Below are 26,499 nucleotides of genomic sequence, written 5' to 3' on the forward strand. Positions count from 1 at the left end.
ACTTAGAGAGAATTGGATCACAACCTTTATACATTAAAAGAAAATATGTACATTATTGTAAAGCCTTAAACTTATTTAATTATTTATTTTAGAGTAGTCTAATTTGCTTCTATACTTGCCGAGCCTTTATAAAAACAAAATGCTATTGGCTGTTTTTAAAAAGGGGAGGGGCTATGATTTGTCTCTGCGTCCCAAATCGCATACTTATGCACTATTCTACGCCATTTTGTAGTATAAATAGTGTAAGTAGTGCGTTCACACTGAAAACTATAAAAATAATAAGTGTACTTTAATTACCCGGATGATGCACTCATTTAAGTGTGGAATGATGTACACGACCGCAGGTTTGCTTGCGTAGCGGAAGGGGCGGAGCTATCGGAGGCACATGTTGAATAACTTTACGTATTTTGGATGGTAAAAGCAAAATTCTCCTACGAGAGTGATTATAGCGCCTCCCGATGGTGAATGCGGCAATACTCACGGCAGGTATTATTGGATAATTCGGTCGTTTATTTCACTGATTTAGCAACCGTCAAACGTCATCAGGGAAACGGTTTGAATTTCTGCTTAGTAAAAAATCATTAGTGTGCCATTTGGGACGACAGTACATACATATACTATCCTCTTGAGTGTGTAAGTGCATAAGTACATAGTGGATGAGTGCATAGTGTATAGTGTGCCATTTGGGACGCAGCTTGTTTCTTCGTGTTTCAGTTGAAATTCCGTCAGTCATCGGATATAAATTTTCTGGAAATCTGATTTTCTCAGAAGATCACATAAACAACCTTCCTGCTCATTGTAGGTTTGTTTAGAAATTGAAAACTCCTGAAGAGCATCTCTTCAGGTGCATGTATATCCAGCTGCTTTTAATGGAGGATCATGCTGAGTTCAAGCTCGTGATGCAGTTTTTTTTTTTTTTTGGCCCATCCACCATAGTTGGTGAAAGAAGCTTTTGAAATGTTTACAATACTTATTCAGGTCTGCAAAACCGATGAGAAATATTTTATATCAAATTCTGCGAAGTTCAAGCAGGCCTAAATAGCCTAGGTTGCAAGAAAAGTTTAGAATATATGAAAAAGGTTTAAAGTTCAGCAAGATAAACTTAAACATTTATTGGTAAATTCAAACTCAGAGTCTCCAGTTGTCATTCTGTGACACCAAACGACTTCCCTGCTTTTTACTCAGAGAGAAATGGGTCACAACCTTTATACATTCATTCATTTTCTTTTTGGCTTAGTCCCTTTATAAATCTGGGGTCGCCACAGCAGAATGAACCACCAACTTATCCAGCATATGTCTTACGCAGCGGATACCCTTCCAGCTGCAACCCATCTCTGGGTAACATCCATTCACACTCATACACACTCATACACTAAGGACAATTTAGCCTATCCAATTCACCTGTACCACACGTCTTTGGACTGTGGGGGAAATCAGAGCACCCGGTGGAAACCCACGCGAACGCAGGGAGAACTTCACAAAGAAACACCAACTGACCCAACCGAGGCTCGAACCAGCTACCCTCTTGCTGTGAGGCAACAGCACTTCCTACTGTGCCACTGCGTCGCCACAACCTTAATACATTAAAAGAAAAAATGTACATTATTGTAAAGCCTTAAACGTATTTAATTATTTATTTTAGAGTAGCTTAATTTTCTTCTATACTGGCAGAGCCTTATTAAAAACAAAACGCAATTGGCTGTTTTTAGAAAGGGGAGGAGCTATGATATGTCTCGCTGTTTCTTCGTGTTTCAGTTGAAATTCCGTCAATCATCGGACACAAAATTTTTGGAAATCTGATTTTCCCATGAAGACCACATAAACAACCTTCCTGCTCATTGTTGTAGGTTTCTTTAGAAATTGAAAAAACACCTGAAGAGCACCTCTTCAAGTGCGTGTAGATACCGTTGCTTTTAATCGAGGATCATGCTGAGTTCAAGCTCGTGATGCAGTTTTTTCTTTTTTTGGCCCATCCAGCATAGTTGGTGAAAGAAGCTTTTGAAATGTTTACAATACTTATTCAGGTCTGCAAAACAGATGAGAAATATTTTATATCAAATTCTGCGAGTTCAAGCAGGCCTAAACAGCCTTGGGTGCAAGAACAGTTTAGAAAATATGAAAAAGGTTTAAAGTTCAGCAAGATAAACTTAAACATTTATTGGTAAAGTAAAACTACAAGCCTCACTTGTAACACCAAACAACTTCCCTGCTTTTTACTCAGTGAGAAATGAGTTACAACCTTTATACATTTAAAGAAAAAATGTGTGAAGGCTTAAACTTATTAATTATTTTAGAGTAGCCTAATTTGTTTCCACACTGGCAGAGCTCAGCTGTAATAAAAACAAAACGCTATTGGCAGTTTTTTTTAAAGGGGAGGAGTTACATTATGCCCCGCCGTTTCCTCATGTTTCATCAGATCATCAAATATAAATGCTCTGATGTAATTATGTAAATATAAATCTTAATACTACATAAACAGCCTTCCTCCTCATTGTTGTAGGTTTCTTTAGAAATTGAAAACGAGCATCTCTTCAGGTGCATGTACAGTAGATACCGGTACTTTAATGGAGGATCATGCTGAGTTCAAGCTCGTGATGCAGTTATTTATTTTACCCATCTAGCATATTTGGTGAAGAAGCTTTTGAAATGTTTACAATACTTATTCAGGTTTCCTACAAAACAGATGAGAAATATTTTATATCAAATTCTGTGAAGTTCAAGTAGGCCTAAATAGCCTTGGGTGCACAAAGAGTTTAGAAATTATGAAAAAGGTTTAAAGTTCAGCAAGATAAACTTACAACCCGAAAGATTGAAGTAGTATATGAAATGTTTCAATGTATGAAATCCTTCATCAGTCACCCAGTACTGCCCCATATATATCTGTGTATCTATCTATATATATATAAATAAAAAAAATATAGATATTTTTATTATTAAAAATTTTCATCAGCAATTTCATTAAGAATTTTTCTGCTGCAGTTTTTACCTGTTGCTCCTGTTTACTGTAGGTTCTGTTCAGCAATATATTTGTTATCATAGGCCTTTATCAGTATTTTTAAAGGTTACTAATGGTCCATTTACCTTCAGCAGTTTCCTTTTTTAAATTCTGACTGTAGTTTGGTTTAATAAAGTTTAATTTCATCTTAGTGTTAAGCCATTGCTAAATATTTTGCTAAAATAAATAAGTGTTTTGGTTAAGTCTTAGATGTAATTTCAAATAATTAAAACAAATTAAAACTAAAATTAAAGTGTCCCCTCAACCCTGATATGGTCTTCAACCCCTTCATTGTATTCTCAACCCTGTGAAATTAATATTTTTTGGAAAATAAAATAAGGAAAACAATTAAATATGGAAAACATTCTTGCTGAGTACCAACCACCATGTAAAGGCCTAACACTGTAAATATGTGGTTTGGGTAAGACATCTAAATATAAAAGATTTTTAGAAAAATTAAGAGACCACAGAATTCATAAATTGTATAGTTGTAAGTTAAATCACATATAAATCTAAAACTTATCAAAAATATTATGTTTTAGTCATTACAGTGATTTGAGGGACATATGAGCAATAGGTAAATTTTGGTTTGATAGCAAAAGCTTTGTAAAATACTATTATTAACAACTCAGTTTTGTCCGTAATGGGGTTGAGAATTATAGGTGTCCAAATAAGAATAAAACTGAAAATAATATGAAAGCTGTAATGCCTGAGGGAAATTTTTGAAAGTTTAAATTGTGCCTAATTATGTAGGCTATTTAAAATATAATCAACAGACTTATAAAAATGAGTTTGTTCAAGCTGAAATATTACCAAATGCCAGAAATTACCCATATATATATATATATATATATATATATATATATATATATATATATATATATATATATATATATATATATATATATATATTCATTTTCTTTTCGGCTTAGTTACTTTATTAATCCGGGGTGACCACAGCGAAATAAACCGCCAACTTATCCAGCACGTTTTTATGCAGCGGATGCCCTTCCAGCCGCAACGCATCTCTGGGAAACTATATATATATATAAAACAATGTATATATGTGTGTGTGTGTCTGTGTGTATGTGTGTGCTTATTTATAACAAAAACAGCGATAGGCTACGTCAACGCACGGTACACAATGTATTGATGCCGACGGTGTCATGTAGTTCTACTATAGAAATATTTGAGTGTTTTAGATGTTATTATGTTATATTTTATTGTATAATATTATATGGATATTTTGTTAAGTCATTTCAAGATTTACATGTATGAATATTATCTGACGATCACGCTACCCACAATCTGAAAGTGAAAACAAAAGTGAAAAGGTAGCAAGTTGAGGAGGGGGTGGCTGTTCGCGGATATAACTTAGGACGCAGGTGGTGAGGGAGGTGTCGCGGCTGCCTAGGTAGCCTCTATAGATGAGCCGGCCCTGTACTCACCCAAAACGTTTCATTCATGCTTCAAAGTTATTGGGTCAGTAATTTGGTCATATGGGCTCAAAAACTTTTTTGGTCAAAATGTAGTTGTTTTTTACCATGACAGTCGACGGTCAGATACACATATGGCTACATTTTGTCTTTAAAACAAATGCTACGGGGTGGTGTGACAACGTTCTTGCTAAGCAGCTGATCGCATACAGCCTTTTCTGCTGTTACCAGTTTGCCCAGTAGCTTGACGCATTCGTCGATGGACTTGAGATGCAGAGAGGAGTTGACCATGATGATGGAGTTTGAATCCAGCAAAGAATGGTTCCTGAAGACAAAAACAGAAGCCAAAAAAATTAAATAAACATGTAAAGAATGTGGAAAAATCTGAAAATGCAGTAAAAATTTGACGAGGGCTTTTTTTTCTGGATTGCTTTTTAAAACACTGCAAGTTGGGTTTAGGGAAGGTGTTGGGCTGGTCAGTTGCTGCTTTTGAAAACACTATTGGTTGAGTATAGGGAAGGTGGGTCAGTTGATCGGTCAGTCAGTCAGTCAGTCAGTCACTCTTTAATATTTTGTGATCAACAAAGACACAAGAAACTAGAATTGTTTGCTTGATAAATGTATGCACAGTATGTTTGTCTGTCATTGTGACTCAAATTTTATGATGAATTGCAGCAGAAAAATATTTTATTCTAAAGAGTTCACAAAAACGTGACACGGTGGCGCAGTAGGTAATGCTGTCACCTCACAGCAAGAAGGCTGCTGGTTCGAGCCTCGGCTGGGTCAGTTGGTGTTTCAGTGTGGAGTTTGCATGTTCTCCCTGCGTTCACGTGGGTTATCTCAGGGCACTCTGGTTTCCCCAACAGTCCAAAGACATGCTGTATAGGTGAATTGGGTAGGCTAAAATGTCCGTAGTGTATGAGTGTGAATGGATGTTTTCCAGAGATGGGTTGCGGCTGGAAGGGCATCCGCTGCGTGAAACACATGCTGGATAAGTTGGGAGTTCATGCCACTGTGGTGACCCCAAATTAATAAAGGGACTAAAAGGAAAGTCAAAAAGAAAATGAGCGAATGAATGAAATCACAAACTTTCCTGCCACTACACACAGACACAGGGTTAGCTTTTGTGAATTGTGGGAACATTTGATATTATTCTATTGTTTTCCATTGGTCAAGTAACTATTATTGTTTACACTATACAAGCTGTATTTTCTATTGCCCCAACCCTATTCTGAATTGAAAAAATTGACATTAGCAATGTCCTCATAATTCACAGTCTCTTTGTAATACCCGTGTCATACCCATGTCATTATACACGTTTGTCCGAATATCTCTCTCTCTCTCTCTCCTTTCTTTCTCTTTCTCTCTCTCTCTCACACACACACACACACACAAACACGCGCACAAACACACACACACACACACACACGCAGTTTCCTTACTCTCCAAGGTTATTTTAGCAAACGAAAACGTAAACTTAGACTAAAACAAAAAACATTGGTCAAAAAGCATTTTGATTAACTGAAATAAAACTAAGAAATCATAGTTGGCAAACAAAAACAATTCATCCATTAATTTTCCTTCAGCTCAGCCTATTCCCTTTATTTATCAGGGGAACCGCCAACTATTCCAGCATATGTTTAACACAGCGGAAGTCCTTCCAGTTGCAACCCATCACAGGGAAACACCCATGCACACTCACATTTACACGGCCAATTTAGTTTATTCAACTCACCTATATGTGTGTGACTGTGAACTGTGGGGGAAACCGGAGCACCCGGAACCCACGCCACTGCACGCCCAGTTCCATTACTCCATTCCAGTCGGTGGCGGCAAAGTTCAGTTGCCTACAGCCATTAACAACCAAAGAAGAAAAAGAAAAAGAAGAAGCGGGCAATCAGAATATTTACAACCCCAATTATTGAAGGTATATTGAACGCGCGTTTCCATGTTTAAATGCCTATTATTTTAGTCTTATACGCGGATATACGTTTGTGTAAACATTCAGGAGGGAATTTGTCAGGTGTAAGTGGAGAGTTTTTTTTAAATGTATTTGTGTAAATGCTGGAGTTGTGAAGGATTTACAGTGAAACAGAGTGAAGATGAGCATCACTCCAGCAGATCTGAGTCCTGCTTCATCCTCAGACCACAGGGAGAAACTGCAGGAGCTGCTGACCGCTGTCCGAGACCTGCACGACACCGCACTGCAAGGTAAATAACCTGAGTGGAGTATAAATAATTACATAACAACTAGTTACTTAGTTAATTACATTACTTGTATGCTAAAAATGTAATTTAAGCAATTACTTTGAAATATAGGTAATTATTGTTAGCCTACTTAATTGAGGTAAAGTTGGTTTTATATTCTCTCAATATAGACAATCTCTCTATATTGTTTACCATGGTATTTGACTATTCGGTCTGAAACCACTTGTAAATATCACTTAAAGACAATATACACAATTACCACAACATTGTTTATGAACAAGATAGTCAAATGGCTTTGTCTTCTTTATGACAGTTCACTCTTTACATTACATCCAATGCAATAAAGTCAGATTTTGGTGACATTTGCTGAAAATGCTTTGGACAGAACTATACACTATTTGCACAGCCATTTGAAAACTACAGTAAAGTTAGACATCTCTGCATTTATTGAGGTATCTGAGTACAAGACACTGAATATGTGTGTTTTACATTTTTACTGCATAATCTTGCAATTTTAATTTATTCACATCGTTGCGCTGAAGAATAAATACACACAAATTTACAACAAACCTAATCTCCCTTTGGGTAGAGCTGTGCACACCTGTAAACAATATTGCAGAACATATTGGAACTGAACCTACAACATAGAGGTCTTTAAATAATTCATCAAATCATTCAATTTACAAGAAATTTTCAGAAAAAAAAAAGATTTTATAAAATTTGCTTGAGAGATTTGGACAGCTAGTTTAACATTTTTGTATGTAAAGAATAAAAGAGTAATAAGTAATAAAAGAGGACTATTAGTTTTATATGGAGTGACTATTCAGCATTCACAAGTTCAGTTAATTTGAACTGACATGACATAAACAAATGATAATGTTATAAACAGCAGAGAGTTGTATAAAAGCAATTGATACACGTCAGAAAGCATTTGCAATTTGTTAGACGGAATAAGAAACTGCTGCTATGATGTGCACAAATGACAAAATGTTTTGAGAAATGCAGTTACTGTTGATCGACTGAGAAAAACTGTATTGTGGATTCTGTTTTTCTGATTTGATAACTTTTATAATAAAAATAGATTGTCAAATAACTTATTAAAATATTTTTCTTTTCTCTGACAACATACATGTTTCTCATTTTCAGAATTACAAGCAAAAATAGCTAAACTGAAGAAAGAGCGCTGTCTGTAAGTCCACGTCGTATACAGTGTACATGCAAATATATTTAAAAATGTATATAAATCAGTTTGAGAGTCATTAAAGCATGAATAAATATTTGTGATGATCATTAAACATGCTTAAGCTATTTTGAAAAACCTTTTTTAATCTGTAATCTGTAATGCCACATATCCTATTTGACTGTATTATTATTATTATTAATAATAATAATATTGTGTCTCTTTTCTCAGAGATGCTCAGAAATTGAGTGAATTTCACAGCAAGAATCAACATTTACGAGAGCAACAGAAGATCCAGCAGGAGAAGATCAGACAGCTGGAGGACAGGTGCTCACAAGCAAACCTATTGATCATGTTTTTTATGCATTTATCCTGAATTCGGAGCTCAGTTTTAGTCACTGTGTTATTTTTTTAGGTTGCGTTCTGGACCATGCGATCGCTGCACTGTGAAAGAGAAGCAGATTAAAAAGACAAACACTGAGCTTGAAGATAATAATCAGAGAAATCTGTCTGTCATCTCTGAGCTTGGTGAGTATTTTTGGTGACTATTTCTTTTTCAGTGGTGTTATTAAAGCATATTTTATTGGACTGTGCTGTCTTTAATGTAAATAGATGATGGTTTAGTTTCAGAGGTTTGAACTTATTTACTGTGTCCAGCTTAGATAAATGCACTCTAACAGATTGATCGCTGAAAAATATTCATCTTGCTTTTAAAATAATACTTTCAGCGAGATCTTAAACAGTAAGATATTTGATCAAATATCATTTATTGGTTTATTGTGAGATAAGTCAATACAAAGGGAGAACTGAAACCATTCGAACAACATAATTTGCAATTTATAGTTCAAAATGAACTAGACTCCAATGAATGTTACAAAAAATCTGAAATAAATTGCAATAAATAAAAAAATGAAGGAGGCCATATAAAATAAATGTTTTTTCGTTTTTGTTTGGCTAGTTGTAATTATTTTTAAGAGTGGAAATTATTAAAAAAAACATAACTAGCTATTATGATGCTGCAAGCATTAATACACCCCTATATATATGTTAATTAGAAAATTTTTAATAAATTATAATTAACAAGAAAAATTAAAGAAGCCATACAAAACTTTATATATATAAGGAAATTTTCACAGTATGTCTGATAATATTTTTTCCTCTAGAGAAAGTCTTATTTGTTTTATTTCGACTACAATAAAAGCAGTTTTTAATTTTTAAAAAAGCATTTTATGGTCAATTTTATTAGCCCCTTTAAGCTGTATTTCTTTTTGATTGTATAAACCATCGTTATACAATTACTTGCTTTATTACCCTAACCTGCCTAGTTAACCTAATTAACCAAGTTAAGCCTTTAAATGTCACTCTAAGCTGTATAGAAGTGTCTTGAAAAATATCTAGTAAATTATTATTTACTGTCATCATGGCAAAGATACAAGAAATCTGTTATTAGAAATAAGTTATTAAAACTATTCTGTTTAGAAATGTGTTGAAAAAAATCTTCTCTCTGTTAAACAAAAATTGGGGAAAAAATAAACAGTCGAGGTCAAAATTTATAAATAAAATCATAAATAATTCATAAGAAATGTGTATGTGTATGTAAGTCAGAATTATTAGCCCCCCTGAATTATTAGCGCCCCTGTTTATTTTTTTCCCCTATTTCTGTTTAATGGAGGGAAGATTGTTTCAGCACATTTCTAAGCATAATAGTTTTAAAAAACCTATTTCTAATAACTGATTTATTTTATTTTTGCCATGATGACAGTAAATATTATTTGACTAGATATTTTTTAAGACACTTTTATACAGCTTAAAGTGACATTTAAAGGCTTAACTAGGTTAATTAGGTTAACTAGGCAGGTTAGGGTAATTAGGCAAGTTATTGTATAACGATGGTTTGTTCTGTAGACTATCGAAAAAAAATAGCTTAAAGAGGCTAATAATTTTGTCCCAAAAATAGTTACATTCAAAAAAAAAAAAAAAAAAAAAAATATATATATATATATATATATATATATATATATATATATATATATATATATAATGTCTTTTGGAAATTGTGCATTTGGAATTTGTAATTTAGATGGAATTTTGTAAGAATTGAGTGTTAAAAAAATGGATATAAATAGTTTTTACTTTAAGTTGTCTGAAACTCATCTGTATCTACTAGGGTTGGATGATACATCGGTGGCCATATCAATATCAGCAAACCTGATTTTAATGTTATCTCGATTGGTCTAATAACAAAATTAGGTTTTTATTTGTGCTGTTTTTATGCTTTATTTTTGCTGGTTTTGCCTTGTTGTAAATGTTACTGTTCTGAAGTTAAAGTTTTAAAATAAAATCAGTTGTTCTCTGTAAGTGTTTGATTTTTGTTTTTGCAATCATGCATAACAATTATGGATATAGATATTATTTGTCTGCTATTTTTGTTAATAATATATTGGCTATCTGTTTCAAATCAAATTTACGTTATCAGTTATCAGGTCAAAAATTCCATACCAGTGCAGCTCTCGTCTCATCCAGCCTATCAGTATCAACCCAAAAATCTTCTTCAATGTGTGTGTTTAGAGGCTGAGAGGAAAACTCTGACAGATGAAAACAGGAGACTGAGTCTTGAACTGGAGCGACTCAGGAGGTCTGGGTGAGTCTCAGAGTTGAAGAAAACATGATGAAATACTGAGCACTGGTGACATTCATCATCATATGACCGTCTGTTTTGAGTGTGTGTTTAGTTCTCCACAGAACACGTCCTCTGAGGCTGAGGAGGGAATGATCCCAGACTCTCCTCTCCGGCCGCTGTCTTTACCCGTTGCCAGCAAGATGAAACGCCGGAAAGAGCAGAACCACGTCCGATACACTGAGACACCGCTATCACTCTCACACCCCGGTTAGTCACTCCAGAGAAGTTTAATCAGAATCAGTTTTATTGCCAAGTGTGCTTCACACACACAAGGAATAACACAAGAAGCTTCCAGTGTACATAAAGTGACAACACAAAATAAATATGAGGAAAAAAAGATGATAAACATTAAACGGAGATGCAGTTAGTCCAGAAATCTGGATGTTGAGTTGTATGTACAGATTTGTTATAAATATACAGGTTATAACATAAGGTGCTGTGTGCAAATGCGAATGTAGAAATTATTGCATTGTATATTGATATAAGGGGCTGTGTACAAGTGCGTATGAGAAAGTATTGCACATATTTATTGCACAGTTGGGTTATATTTAACTGTTCATGCAGTAGATGGCCTGAGGAAAGAAACTTTTCCTGTGTCTGGCTGTTTTTGTTCTTGGTGCTCTGAAGTGCCGACCAGACGGTAACTGTTCAAACAGGAAGTGTGCTGGGTGCGAGGCGTCCAGAGTGATTTTGCGAGCCCTTTTACTCACTCTGGAAGAGTACAGTTCTTGAAGGGTAGTGCCAGTGATTCGTTCAGCAGTCCGGACTATTCACTGTAGTCTACGGAGGTCGGTTTTGGCAGCTGAGCTGAACCAGACGGTGATTGAAGTGCAGAGGATGGATTGGATGACAGCTGAATAGAACTGCACAAGCAGCTCCTGTGCCAGGTTTAACTTCCTCAACTGACAAAGGAAGTACAGTCTATGCTGGGCTTTCTTCACGATAGAGTCTATGTGAATGTCCCACTTCAGATCCTGAGAGATGGTGTTGCCCAGGAACCCAAGGCCCTGTTCACACTAAGAAATTTTAGTTTTAAATCGCATAAGTTTTGCTACGCATTCCATCCACACTACCCTAGAGTTTTTGAGCGCCAAAGACTGAGCTTTTTGAAAACACTAAAGAGGCCGTTTTCATTCTATAACGCTGCTGCTCCAACTCGGTGTGGATGGGGAAAACGGAGACATCTGAAAACGGAGGCGTGGCTGTTGACATTCACCTATTTGATTGGGGTTTTTCTCAATATTGAGTAGCCTACACACACTTCAGTCCTGCATCCTCCCCTTGTAAGTTCAGACTTCACAAGTTTGATAAGGTAAATAAACTCCTCAGGACACGTCGGGTAAATTTTCAAAGGGAACAGTGTACTGTATACCCTCAATCACATCACCCTGGCTATGCTGTTTCACATCTCAACAATCGAATGAAAATATGATATTAGGAACTGTCAGTTTTTATTTTTAAAATTACCTTAACAGACACCAAAAATGTTGAGGCGTCGTGTAGCTACATATTTATATGACCGACATCTTCACTGTATGAATTTTTTAAACAAAAAGTCAGGGAGTATGTCGTTAGACAGCAAGATGAATTAAATATCACATTTAGCAAATATAGCTAGATTAGATCCAGCGGTAGATTCTTGATGAACCATCCGATGTGCACAGCTTTCACCTAAGGTGCTGTGCTCAAAATACCCGCTGACTGCCTGGAGCTCAGACGCTGCAGCGCATGCCAGTGTGTGTGTGTGTGTGTGGTCACGTCATGTGTGTTTTCAGTAGTATAGTGTGGACGGAGATCTGTTCAGAGACATTAGGTGAAACGCTGGACGTTTTCATTCTACATCGCCACTTTAAAAACTAAAACTTATTATTGTAAACGGGACCTAAAATGCCTAAATGACCTTAATATTATGTATTATGTAATATGTGTGATTAGGGATGGGAAATATGACAAAAATCTCAAGATATAAGTTGTCTCATATCCTGATAACAGTATATATCACATTATATTACCTTTTCTGTAAAATGTAATCAATTAACAGATGCATGGCCACATGTAAAGGACAATTACTTTTTAATGAATGTACTGAGAAACATGCTCATTCATATGTGATCATATTTGTCACTTTATTCGGATCTTTAGGGCAAATGTTTGACTAGAAATGTAGAAATAAAAAATGTATATAAACCAAATTGATAGAGATTTTAATGGCTCAAATTAACCGAAAAGAAATTGAATGAATGAATGAATATACATGTTTTGATTCCAAATTAGACATATGCTTTCATGGATAATTAAAATATAATAATACATAATATGGTCACACTTTACAATAAGGTTCATTAGTTAATGTTAATTAATGCATTTACTAAGATGAACAAACAATAAACAATACATTTACTACTGTATTTGTTCATGTTAGTTAACGTTAGTTAATGAAAATACAGTAGTTCATTGTTAGCTCATGTTAACTCATGGTGCATTAACTAATGTTAACAAGCATGGACTTGACTGTTAATAATGCATTAGTGAATGTTCAATTATGATTAATAAATGCTGTACATGTGTTGTTCATGATTAGTTCATCTTAGTAAATGAATTAACTAATGAACCTTATTGTAAAGTGTTACCCATAATATATTATAATAATGTACAATATTGGTCGCATTTAATAATGTAATGTCATAATGTCTAATGCTATTTTGATATAATTTACAGAATCCAGGCAAAGAGAGCAATCTGTGGCTTTCGGCTGTAATGGCAAAGGTGTGCTGGTTGCTGAGACATGTGAAATGGATGCGACTAGTGTTGCAGGTATTATATGAAAGTAATATACAAGAACAAGTAATAGTATTTGTGTGTCTGGATTACAGTCAGGTGTGTGTAAAATAGAATTGACCTTAAATCAGATCTGTATACACAATAACATTTTTGACAATTTCTCAATTCTCTCAATTCTCTTTTAAAGACATTTCTCGTGATAAACCCACATACATTGTGCTGTTTATTTTAGAGCGTGATAACAAGAGACATTTCAGGATTGTGGTTCCCGAGACCTGTCGTCCAGACGTCTATCCAGAACAGGTTTAGTCTTATTTAAAACTGTATATTTCCAAAATTCCCTTCCTGGTTTCAATTCAGTTTTGCATGTTAATAATGATCTACAAAAAGGTATAGTGACCTATATAAACCCTCTATATATTCAAATCAGCAGAAGTGTGTGGTTACATGTCCAGTGTGTTTTCGGTAACGCTTTATTTTGATGGTCTATTTGAGTCTTAGTAGACTGTGTGCTCAATATCTGTTGATACTGCTCCTTCAACAGACATTTAACTGTCTATAAGAAACTTTGCAAGTACATGTCAACTTACACTAACCCCTACCTAACAGTCTACTAATAATTTATTGAAAATTCGTTGGAATGTAGATGCAATGTAACTTAAATTGAACAAATGGACCACCAAAATAAAGTGTGACCCATTTTTCCTCCAGGTTGACGACGTCGACGATGATGATCTTCACATCCCATCACACACCGAACAAAACCAAAAACCGGAGTTACGTGACTGCACAAACATGTAAGGAAGCCCTTTTCATCCAGATACTCACTTTTTTAATGATGAGTGAGATTATCTGAAACATACTGTAATTAAAGGGACAGTTCACCCTAAAATGAACACATCCTCACAATTTACTCACCCTCAAGTGATCCAATACTTTTGTGATGTACTCATCTGTTGGACGCAAAACAAGATATATATATATATATATTTTTTATATCCTTAATACGGGTTACATGGTGGCTCAGTGGTTAGCGCTGTCGCCTCACAGAAAAAAGGTCACTGGTTTGAGTCCCGGTTGATCCAGTTGGCATTTCTATGTGGAGTTTGCATGTTTTCCCCATGTTGGTGTGGGTTTCCTCCGAGTGCTTCAGTTTCCCCCAAAGTTTATTGACATGCGCTATAGGTGAATTGGATTAAGTAAATTGGCCGTAGTGTATGAGTGTGTGGGTGAATGTGAGTGTGTATGGGTGCTTCCCAGTACTGGGTTGCGGCTGGAAGGACGTCAGTGCGTAAAACGTATGCTGGAATAGTTGGCGGTTCATTTCACTGTGGTAACCTCAATCAGGGACTAAGCCGAAGGTAAAGGAATGAATGAATGAATATCTTTCTAACTTTACACTCAGATAATACAGAAGTTAAAAATAAGAAAAAATCTCTTACTATTTTACATCAATATTTATGACCTCTCTTCTTATTCATCAATCATTTCCAACAATTTGAATGGTCCCCAAACTCCCTCAACAATTTTGTATTTATCTAACAAAACAAAACATTACTTAGAATCCTGGGGAAATAACAGCCGTTTACTTCCATAGTAGAAAAAAAGATACAACGGAAGTCAATGGCTGTTTTTTTCCATTATACGTCACCGTATCTTCATTTGTGTTCAACAGAAAACATCTCTACAAGATTTGAAACAAATGGAGGATGCGTAAATAATGACAGAATTTTCATTTTTGGGTAAACTATCCTTTTAATGCTTAGTAATATTAACAGCTGTATTTTCCAGCCTTATTGCAGGCCAGAATGACGATTCTCCATTAATTTTGCGCTGCCGCCCGCTGGCCTCACAAGATCATCAGTCGTCCATAGATGATGTTTTACGCACACCTGCAAATAGCAGCACATGTGTGCTAACGAAAGGGAAGAGAAAACATTCGAATGGTGCAAAAAAAGATCGGGAGATTTCTGATTGCCGTCTGGATGCTGATGAGACAGATATCAAGGGAATTATATTTGCTTCCACTCCAGCTAATGGTCGATTACAGAGCAAGAATCAGGAAACAAGCGAGATTGAAACGACACAGGTGACCATCTGATTTACTCATGTCTAATTTCCGCAGATGTTTTAGTCTGTTCTTAAGTCTATTTATTTACTTATATAAATGTGTGTAAATATACAGTTGAAGTCACAAATATTTGCCCTTCTGTGATTTTATTTATTTATTTACTTAGTTTGTATTTTCCAAATGATGTTTAACAGATTCAGGAATTTTCCACAGCATTTCATATAATATTTTTTTTCCTTTGGAGAAAGTCTTATTTGTTTTATTTTGGCTAGAATAAAAGCAGCTATTAATGTTCAGGTCAATATTATTAGCCTCCTTGAGCAGAAATTTTGGTTGTAGTCTAAAGAACAAACCATTATACAATGACTTGCCTAATTACCCTAACATGCCTAATTAACCTAGTTAAGCCTTTAAATGTCACTTCAAGCTGTATAGAAGTGTCTAGTCAAATATTTACTGTCATCATGGCAAATATAAAATAAATCCATTATTAGAAATGAGTTATTAAAACTATTATATATAGAAATTAGTTGAAATGCGTCTTCTCTCCGTTAAACAGAAAATAAACAGGAGGCTAATAATTCTGACTTCAACTGTACATTTGTTCAGTTTTTATGTTCAGGGTTCTTACGGGTGCTGAAAATCCTGGAAAATGCTTGATTTTTAATATTGTGTTTTCAAGGTTAGAAAAGTGCTTGGATTTTGGACAAAGTTTTTGAACCTGATTAAATTTGAAATTGCAGGGCTCGAAATTGTGACTGTTTTCTTGGTTGCATATGCGCACAGTTTTATCTATTATTATGTTACCTCAAAATACATTTGGGAGCATATGTGCGAGTGCATAAATTGTTGTCGTGCGTGTTTTTAATGCAAAATGTTCAGAGCATGTGCGTATTTATGGAGCTAATAATAAGCTAAAACAATCTGAATTTGAATTGTGTTAAATTGAATTATTAACAATTTTAAGTTAATAATACTGATTATATCCTATTAGAAATGTTTTGAATGTGTATTTCTTAACTTGATTATTGAACTGAAAATTAAGACAACTTTATTTTTTAAGTCAGATTTTTATACACATTTTTAAATAGGTTTTTTTTTTTGGTTCTGAATTCAAAGACTGCAGATATTAGGAATGTTAAAATACAGTTTTAAGTTTTTAAGAATTCAAATTAACACGATTCAAATTCAGATTGTTTTGGTACTATTAGCTTCATATGTATTCAGGAGACAGAATGCAACTTTAGAGCTGAAACGTAAATCTAATGACTGTAAAAAAAAAAAAGACTGGTCATGAAAGTTTGGTAAAAAGTTTGGTAACAACACCCAAACAAAATCTGACTGTAAGCTCATTTCTTGAGATATCAACTTTTGGTAGAAAGAGACCAAACTTAAAAATAAACTTCATCCATTAACTGAACTGAACGTTCCCAGTAAATCTATGCTCTAAAGTACTCAACGATCTAAGTTGGATGGATTTAAATGTGAAAAAGTACATACAACATATATAAACATAATTAACCGTGGTTATTAGGTGCTATAAAAGCATACAAATGCACCTTGAAAGTGCTTGAAAAGTGCTGGAGTTGGTTTAAGAAAAGGTGTAAGAACCCTGTATATTAATTTCTGTAATATTAATGATGAATATGACATGTTTGTATAATTTATTTAAAATATGGTTTGTAAAGTAGCATTTTCTCTCTATTAGTAGATATATTGTATAAAAAACACTTTGTTTATCAAACATATGGATCTAATTCGATTTGCATTAAACCTTTAATGCAGGTTAAAAAGTTGTTAGTTATTATATTTTTATTAGGTTTTTTAGTTACTAAAGTCTCAAAATGATTCAACATAAATATGCAGATTTTTTTTACTGAATTCTGCGCAGAAACAGCTACAAACGTCCCCAGGTTCTGTCTCGTCCCGCTCAAGAGACTCTGTATACATAAAACTCTTTCTGTGGATGCACTTAAATGTTAATACTTAGTTTAGGTCTGTGTTTGATATCATTTCTACCATATTATTTCAAATAATTTATAAAATAATTGTTCTAGAAAATGAATACCAAATGTATAGATTTGTTGTGATTGACAAATCAGGGTTAATCCACAAAATAAATCTTTAACTCACCTGAAGTGAAAAGATTTTGTTGTCTAATAACGTCTGAATACTTTTTTAATTTATGCAAATGTATTTTATGACATTAGTCCTTTGTTTAACCCAGGCATGTCCAGACTCGCTCCTGGAGGGCCGGTGTCCTGCAAAGTTTAGTTCCAACCCAATCAGACACACATGGGCCAGCTAATCAAGCTCTTACTAGGCTTTCTAGAAACATCTGTGCAGGTGTGTTGAAGCAAGTTGGTGCTAAAATCTGCAGGACACCGGCCCTCTAGGACAGAGTTTTGACACCCCTGGTTTAACCAAACAAAAATGATCTTTTACACAACTATAAACTGTACATTTTCAAGCGGTCTCTCAGTCTTTTTATGAATGAATATTATGCGACTGTTATGTTGTTGTAGGATTCAAAGAAGAAATGTTTGGATGGACACACACCTCGCAAAAGTTTGGTTCAGAACCATCATGCACCTTTCCCATATGGTAATGTCAACCTATAATATACGGTTTCCAAAAAGAGATGGAATATTTATTGTCTATGAAAATATAACAACTTTGAATGTGTGAGCTGACATTATCGAGTGTCAGTCCATTTGCAAACAAACAACAAATCAAACATTATATTGATTTTATTTAAAGATTCATTTAGTCATTTGCTTTCTAAATGAATCAGAGATTTTGAATGAATCATACACAGGGATTTCACTACTGGGGGTTTCAATGTTGTATTTATTAATCTAAAACTCACCAAAATCAGCCAGAATACACTCTGGAAAATTAATAGTTTAATTAACATTAATAAATGTCAATATCGTTGGCGCAATAGCCTAATGGTTAGCGCACAGACATATGGTGCAGTAGCACATCTGGGTGTCCCGAGTTCGAATCCCGGCTCGAGCAAATTTTCCTATCATACCCCCTTTCTTTCTCCAACTTCGCTTCCGGTCTCAATACTGTCCTATCTAATAAAGGCAAAAAAGGCCAAAAATAAATCTTTAAAAAAAAATAATATAAATAATTGTCAATACAGCATTAATCTATTTTCAGTGATTGTGTATCATGCATAGTTAAGGGTGAACCATTTAATTATTTTGTGCTTGTTTGATCGTTTTTTTGAGCACAGATCAGAGCTGGAGTGTGGATCCAGGAGCTGATCTCGGTCAGTATGATACTGAGAGCTCTCCTCAACCGGAGGTACTGATGACTGATCCTGAAACAGCCACATTTACACTACTGTTTAGGAAGAAATACTTTTGTTTCGATATTAAAGATATAATAAGATTTTTAGTATGGCTGCACAATATATCAGATAATTAACATTATGTTAAACGTATTGCAGACATGTGATAAATGACATTTATTGTGTGCACTGGTTGTTTATCAAGGTCACGGTCAAGGTAAAATTTATTGTCTCCCGTATGGAGAAATTTGTTTTAGATAAAAGGTTATGCTGTTCATAGACACCAACAAGACAACATGTAACATACATACACATTAAAATCTAATGCTAAAATACCTCTTAATATAAATACGATTCCATAAAATCAGTAATTTAAAAAAATATATATAAAATAAAATACAATGTGCCCTACTGCCCTCTGTTGTGCCAACCAATCTTGTTATCTTAATCTTTGACCGTCCTTCCCTACTTGCTCATTGATCAACTTAATTGAAAAAGGAACAGTGAATGAATGTTTATATCTATTGTACTTGCATAACGGGACCCTGTATCTTCTGCCAGAATTCATCAGCTCATACTCCAAAGACAGCACATGTGAAGAATCAGATAAAATTTTGTTGGCTTGTTGGATTGTGCACAACTCAAAAATATCTTTTAATGAACCAAGTGTCTTAATTCCCATGATTTTTCCTGCCACTCTCATCAGGTTATTTACTGGGGTTTTCATTTTTACTGTCAGATTCCCAAACCAAACAATAATCCCGTATCTTAAGATAGACTCTATTGTTGCTTTATAAAAAGTCAGCATTATGCTGCTACTCACTCCGAACAATCTTAGTCTACATAAAAAGTATCATCGCTAATGAATTCTTGCACAAAGGCTTTTCACCTGAGAGTTCAAATGAAGTTCACGATCAATATTCAATCCTAAATATTTATATGAATCAACCTGCTTAATGTCTTTATCATAAACCACAACAGAGCTCCTATCGCTCACTGACCTAGGGTCTATGATGAGCTTGTCCGTTTTCTTAACGTTAATTTAAAATTGTGGTCATCATCACACCATCTGACAAACCATTCTACAGCCGCTCTATATTCCATGATGCTGGCATCTTTTGTGAAAAGGTGCAATAGTACAGTGTCATCGGAAAATTTAGGAATATATTGATTTGTCCGCTGCTTAACGCAGTCATTTGTACAAATTTATCTAAATTTAACCAATCAGATGAAGCCTTGCTATCTTTATCCCCGCCTCCCCATTAGTTGCTGTTCTACTATTGGCTGGAGTGACCCAAAGGTGAACTCAGAGCTAAATAGAAATACTTATGAATCAAGACAAGAGAGGAAAATGACAACAGCCAATCAGAGTTTGAATGTCTGCTGAGCTTTTCACTCATTTTAAAGACTTTTTAGATTTTCGACTTTTAGTCTGAATTAGAAATAATTTGATTAGAAAAGTATAGTTTCTAAAGACTTAAATATAGTTAATAAAAACAGCATTCTTCTAGGGAAATGTTATATCGTAAAAAATACGGTTTTCAGCTATACAATATTGCATATCACATATTTCTCCAGTATCCTGCAACCCTAGCATGAATAACTAGATATTAAAGTTTGACGACAAACTTTGTGGTGGCTTGACAAAGCCTGTTAGAAGTAGTTTATTTAGTTTCAAACAGTATCAAGTCGGCTGAAATAATGTTTAAGATCCCTGGAGTCAACAATGTAACCATTTAAAGACTGTAAAAAGCCAGCTAGCATGAATTAGCATGTTGTTAGCATGATCCTAGCATGAATTACCATGTTGTTAGCATGGTATTAGCATGAATTTAGCATGATTATAGCATGAATTGTCATGCTGTTAGCATGTCTCCAGCATGAATTGGCATGTTATCAGGACTATTCTAGCATGAATTAGCATGTTGTAAGCATGATTCTAGCATGAATTATCATGTACTGACGTGCTAGTATGTTTCTAGAAAGATTAGCGTGTCAGTAGGATGTTAAAACTATTAGCATGTGTTAGAACAGCTAATGACAGTCTATGGAACTAGGGTGTTGTAAGTGGTTGCTAGGGAGTGGCTAGTAAGTTTAAAGATCATCAGTGATTGGCTGCTGGCTTATCTGAGTTGAATGAGGCCTGACTCTAGTCTGTATGACAGTCTGATGCAGAGTTATGAGCTCACAAAGGTTGACTCAATGTTAAGTTCATGACAGTCTTTTACAATGGAAGTCTTTGGGACAGTTGCTAGGGTGCTGAAATTGGTTGCTAGGGAGTGGCTAGTTAGTTTAAAGGTCATCATTGGTTGGCTGCTGGCTAAATTGAGTTAAATGAGGCCAGACACTAGTCTGTGGGACAATCTGATGCACAGTTTTGTATAGCTTACAAAGGTTGACCCAACGTTAAGTCAATGGGACTTTTGGGAATTTTCTGGGTCGTTTATTGGAAAACTGAAAGTCGGATCAGTTAGAAAAGATATAGCAACCCGAGTCAGGACAGTTAAAGCTCTGACAAATGTTTAAAGGATGTAGTTTGAAAGGTTTAGGTGGAGATGCACTTCAAAAATTGTCTCAGTAGAAGAAGAAGAAGAAGTTTAAGTGAGATAACAGAAGGGTGGCTTTCTCAAGCCACCATAATGATATTACTATTTCACTTTCTATCAAGTGGTTTTAACTACCACGTACTTGCATAAAAAAAAAAAAAAGTAAAATGCACTTATATTGCATTCATACTAGTTATGGACATGTTTGAGGGTATGGGTAGATTTAAGGGTATTCAGATAATATTTTAATTGTAAGTACAATATAAAACATGCACGTACATAATAAATGCATTGTACCAACTGATCCATTCAAATGTAAGTAGTTAAGGCCACTTAATATAATTAGATTAGATTAGATTAGATTCAACTTTATTGTCATTACACATGTACAAGTACAATTCAACAAAATGCAGTTTAGTTAATATGCATGACCATGCAGTTTTTTAATATGTATGACCAAAGCTGTACTTTTGAACATTTCATCAAAAAAAATCATAGTTTGCACAAGAATTTTTTTTTGAAACATTTATAATAAATTCTGAAGGATCATGTGACACTGATGTAATGATGCTAAAAATGAAAACAGCTATTTCAGGCTAGTACAATATTACTGTTTTACTGTACTCCTAATGCAATAAATGCAGCTTTAGTGAGCAGAAGAGACCTTTAAACACTAGTGTGTCAATTACTGAAAGGTTATTCTGTATGTTAAAGAAGTAAAATACAGAAATAAAATTTTAATTTTTACCCCAAATAGCATCAGGCCAGAACAGACTTGGAGACGCTGGACACCGACTGCACATTTGTGAGCCACAGTCTGCTGTTGAGAGGACAGAAGACAACGGGACAGTCCCAAACCACCGGTATTACATCACCAAACCACTCGTTTGATCAGTTGCTTGAAATAATGCCTCATCCACTGCATCTACATGATTGATCAACAGGAATTGGGCAGAAGGCAAACGACAGCCTTGCTGATATCTTTGATAAGACGGGATATGGAGAATACGAGTCTTGTCCGCAGGATGACAGCATTGATCTCAAACAAGATAGTGTATATGAGGAGGAGAGAGAAGAAGATGATCCTGAAGAAAAGCCAGAGGCTGCAGGTAAAGACATCATTAACTAATTTATTTATTTTTATTTATTTCTTCTTTTTGCTTTGTTAAATGACAACACTGTTTGCCTTTTATGATTCACCGATGACCACAGCATAATCGGTCTTTTATCTTTTAAACTTTTTTTTAACAAAGTTTGTGATTATTCAGTGGTTTTTCGCCGACCAGCAGACCGCAAACCATTGGTGTCTGATAGTGATAAATCCAGCAGGTGAGTATAAAACAATCATTTATTGGTAGGATATTATTTATAACGTTATTATTTATAGCATACTTTTTATAAAATATAACATTTATAATATTATTGATCACAGTATGTCTGATAATATTTTTTCTTCTGGAGAAAGTCGTCTTTGTTTTGTTTCAGCTAGAATAAAAGCATAAAATAAAAGTAGAATAAAAGTCTTTAATTTTTAAAAAAACATTTTAAGGTCAATTTTATTAGCCCCTTTAAACTATATTTTGCAATAGTCTACAGAACAAACCATCGTTATACAATACCTTGTCTTATTACCCTAACCTGCCTAGTTAACCTAATTAACCTAGTTAAGCCTTTTAATGTCACTTTAAGCTGTATAGAAGTGTCTTGAAGAATATCTAGTCAAATATTATTTACTGTCATCATGGCAAAGATACAATAAATCAGTTATTAGAGATGAGTTATTACAACTATTATGCTTAGAAATTTGTTGAAAAAAAATCTTCTCACCGTTAAAAATAAACAGGGGGCGAATAATTCTGACTTCAGCTGTATATACACACATAATATAACATAAAAAAGAATAATAATAAAAAAACGAATACGGTAAATAAATTATACAAAAAAAAAAAGAAAGGGAAAAAAGGCAATTAAGATATTGGTGTCTCCTTAAAATCTTTTTAGAAAAGGGCTCCAGACTTTCTGGAACTGTTCTGGCTTTTGTCTTATTGTGAACCGAATATTTTCTATTCTTAGAGTATGTAAGAGATCCCATTGCCGATAATAAGGGCAGTTTTTTATTTTTTTATTTTTTTAATCCCTAAATATAAATATTATGTCAAAACAATTTTGGATGTGATTAATTGCAATTAATTTTGCCCAGAACTACTTTCAATAAAATTTTACTTTTCTGTAACAACACTGATTTTACAATGTACAATAAAAGAGGGGGAAAAACATTTAAATGATTGTGGTGCTAAAGCCTGAAAATAATCTGAATAACCCTATTCCAGGAATAAGTCTTTCGCTTGTGTGGAGGTTGTGCGTAAGAAAGACGAAAGGAGAAAACTGAAAGGCCACTATTGTAAAGAGTGTGAAGTTGTGAGTCAGTTTGTACACTTTGACCAAACACACGTCTCCTTCTTTTAAATAATCTCAGCACTGATCATTTTAATATTTTTATTAAAACTATGCTGTTGTTGATTCAGTATTATGCAGATCTCCCAGAGGAAGAGAGAGAGAAAAAACTGACTTCCTGTTCACGGCATCGCTACCGCTACATTCCTCCTTCCACACCAGAAAACTTCTGGGAGGTGGGATTTCCATCCACACAGACCTGCGTGGAAAGAGGTACTAAATTTCGTCAGGTTGACAAAGGGAGAAAAAAAGAGGCAAAATGATAAAATATCAATTTTTAAGCTCATTATTTAGTTGGGCTGGATTAGAATAGCATTACATTCATGAAGTTTGAGATTTATTTATGTATTTTTTAATATATTATAATATAATTTTTATATATATATTATATAATTTAATATAATATGAATATAATAATAATGATTTTTCAGTTCATGTATAGAAAACATCCAAAATGCACTTAAAGATGTGACATTAGATTTCAATTATAATCTATATATAATTATATAATTTACATATATATATATATATATATATATATATATATATATATATATATATATATATATATATATATATATATATACATATATATATATATACATATACATATATATATATATACATATATATATATATATATACATATATATATATATATATATATATATATATATATATATATATATATATATATATATAAGCTATTTTTCTCTTCTAAACCATAAAATCTTGCAATGGTTTATTTACATTAATGCAACAAACTAGTCTTATTCATACCTATATTCTGAAGGGTTTTTACACAGGGATGTGTTCATGCATAATTTTGTATAGTTTTATACATCATTTTATTTTACAAGAAAATTGTGACTTTTTCTGACTGCTCATACTGTTTTCTAAAGAATGACAAAATATATATCGTATAACGTATAACATTTATAATATTATTGATATTTATAACATATAACATTTATAATATTATTCATATTTATAACAAATAACATTTATATTATTATTCATATTTATAACTTATAACATTTAGAATATTATTCATATTTATAACGTATAAAATGTAGAATTATTGACATTTATAACGTATAACATTTATAATATTGATATTTATAACGTATAACATTTATAATATTTATATTTATAATGTATAACATTTTTAATATTATTGATATCTATAACGTATAACATTTATAATATTGATATTTATAACGTATAACATTTATAATATTGATATTTTTAATGTATAACATTTTTAATATTATTGGTATTTATAACGTATAACATTTATAATATTGATATTTATAACGTATAACATTTATAATATTGATATTTATAACGTATAACATTTATAATATGTATATTTATAATGTATAACATTTTTAATATTATTGGTATTTATAACGTATAACATTTATAATATTGATATTTATAACGTATAACATTTATATTATTGATATTTATAACGTATAACATTTATAATATTGATATTTATAACGTATAACATTCATATTATTGATATTTATAACGTATAACATTTATAATATTGATATTTATAACGTATAACATTTATAATATTGATATTTATAACGTATAACATTTATAATATGTATATTTATAATGTATAACATTTTTAATATTATTGGTATTTATAACGTATAACATTTATAATATTGATATTTATAACGTATAACATTTATATTATTGATATTTATAACGTATAACATTTATAATATTGATATTTATAACGTATAACATTCATATTATTGATATTTATAACGTATAACATTTATAATATTGATATTTATAACGTATAACATTTATATTATTGATATTTATAACGTATAACATTTATAATATTGATATTTATAATGTATAACATTTTTAATATTATTGGTATTTATAACATATAACATTTATATTAATATTCATATTTATAACGTATAACATTTATAATATTATTCATATTTATAACGTATAACATTTATAATATTATTCATATTTATAACGTATAACATTTATAATATTATTCATATTTATAATTTATAATGAATGAATGAAAAATGCACACCTAATGTGAAATGGCCGCTTTACATCATGACCACCTCAGATGTGCATTGTTTTTTTTTTTAACCAATACATCAATGGCCATTCTTCTGTTATTCCTTATTTGTGTATATCGTAGTCGGAGATTTGCTGTATATGAATGCATTGAAACATTTAAGTAATGTTCATCGCTTTATTTCTCCCCACAGGATACATCAAAGAGGATGAGCAGCCGGACGTGCGAATTCGCAGGAGACGACCGTACCTTGCCATGTTTTCACCCAAAGCCAAATCACAAAAAAAGAAGCACTGAGTCGAGCTGTTCACACACTTAAAAACCACTCTGACACCTCATGGATCGATATGAAGCACAGTCTGCTTATGCCCCGAGTCACATCTGCTTAAAACAATCTATGTGCGTTTGTGTTTAAGTAATTCATTTTCAGATTTTAAGAAATCACCTTGATTTTGTAATGGGAATTCAGAAATAAGTAAAGAGTTTTTAGTTTTGTACATGTGATTTTGACTAAGAATTGAATAATTCTGTAATAAAAATTAAAAGTGATTTCATTCATCTTCCTTCGATTTAATCCCTTTGTTCATCAGGGGTCGCCACAGTGAAATGAACCGCCAACTATTCCTAAACTATGTTTTACACAGCAGATGCCCTTCCAGCTGTAACCCAGCTTTGGGAAACACTCTTACACACATTTTTATTAGTTATTTATATTTTCTCCTGTTTTTCTATTTACTCTTGTTTAGTTTGTTATTTTTATACTAAAGTTAACTTTT

The 26,499-nt window shown here is 33.2% G+C and overlaps 1 protein-coding gene across 4 annotated transcripts; it reads left to right on the plus strand.

Annotated features, from left to right (window-relative positions):
• The first annotated feature begins 6,296 nt into the window (after positions 1 to 6,296).
• Positions 6,297 to 26,281, plus strand: rbbp8 (retinoblastoma binding protein 8). Of its 4 annotated transcripts, none has more exons than XM_073940337.1 (19): positions 6,297 to 6,358; positions 6,502 to 6,642; positions 7,786 to 7,828; positions 8,051 to 8,146; positions 8,235 to 8,347; positions 10,388 to 10,460; positions 10,552 to 10,706; positions 13,218 to 13,313; positions 13,513 to 13,583; positions 13,992 to 14,077; positions 15,072 to 15,369; positions 17,877 to 17,955; positions 18,596 to 18,666; positions 21,956 to 22,061; positions 22,143 to 22,307; positions 22,452 to 22,527; positions 23,529 to 23,616; positions 23,724 to 23,865; positions 25,917 to 26,281. In XM_073940337.1, exons 2-19 carry the CDS (start codon positions 6,534 to 6,536, stop codon positions 26,018 to 26,020), a joined length of 1,971 nt encoding a protein of 656 aa, XP_073796438.1. In that variant the 5' UTR covers positions 6,297 to 6,358; positions 6,502 to 6,533; the 3' UTR covers positions 26,021 to 26,281.
• The last annotated feature ends 218 nt before the right edge of the window (positions 26,282 to 26,499 follow it).

Source organism: Danio rerio, chromosome 24, assembly GCF_049306965.1.
Source record: "Danio rerio strain Tuebingen ecotype United States chromosome 24, GRCz12tu, whole genome shotgun sequence".
Lineage (NCBI taxonomy): Eukaryota > Metazoa > Chordata > Actinopteri > Cypriniformes > Danionidae > Danio > Danio rerio.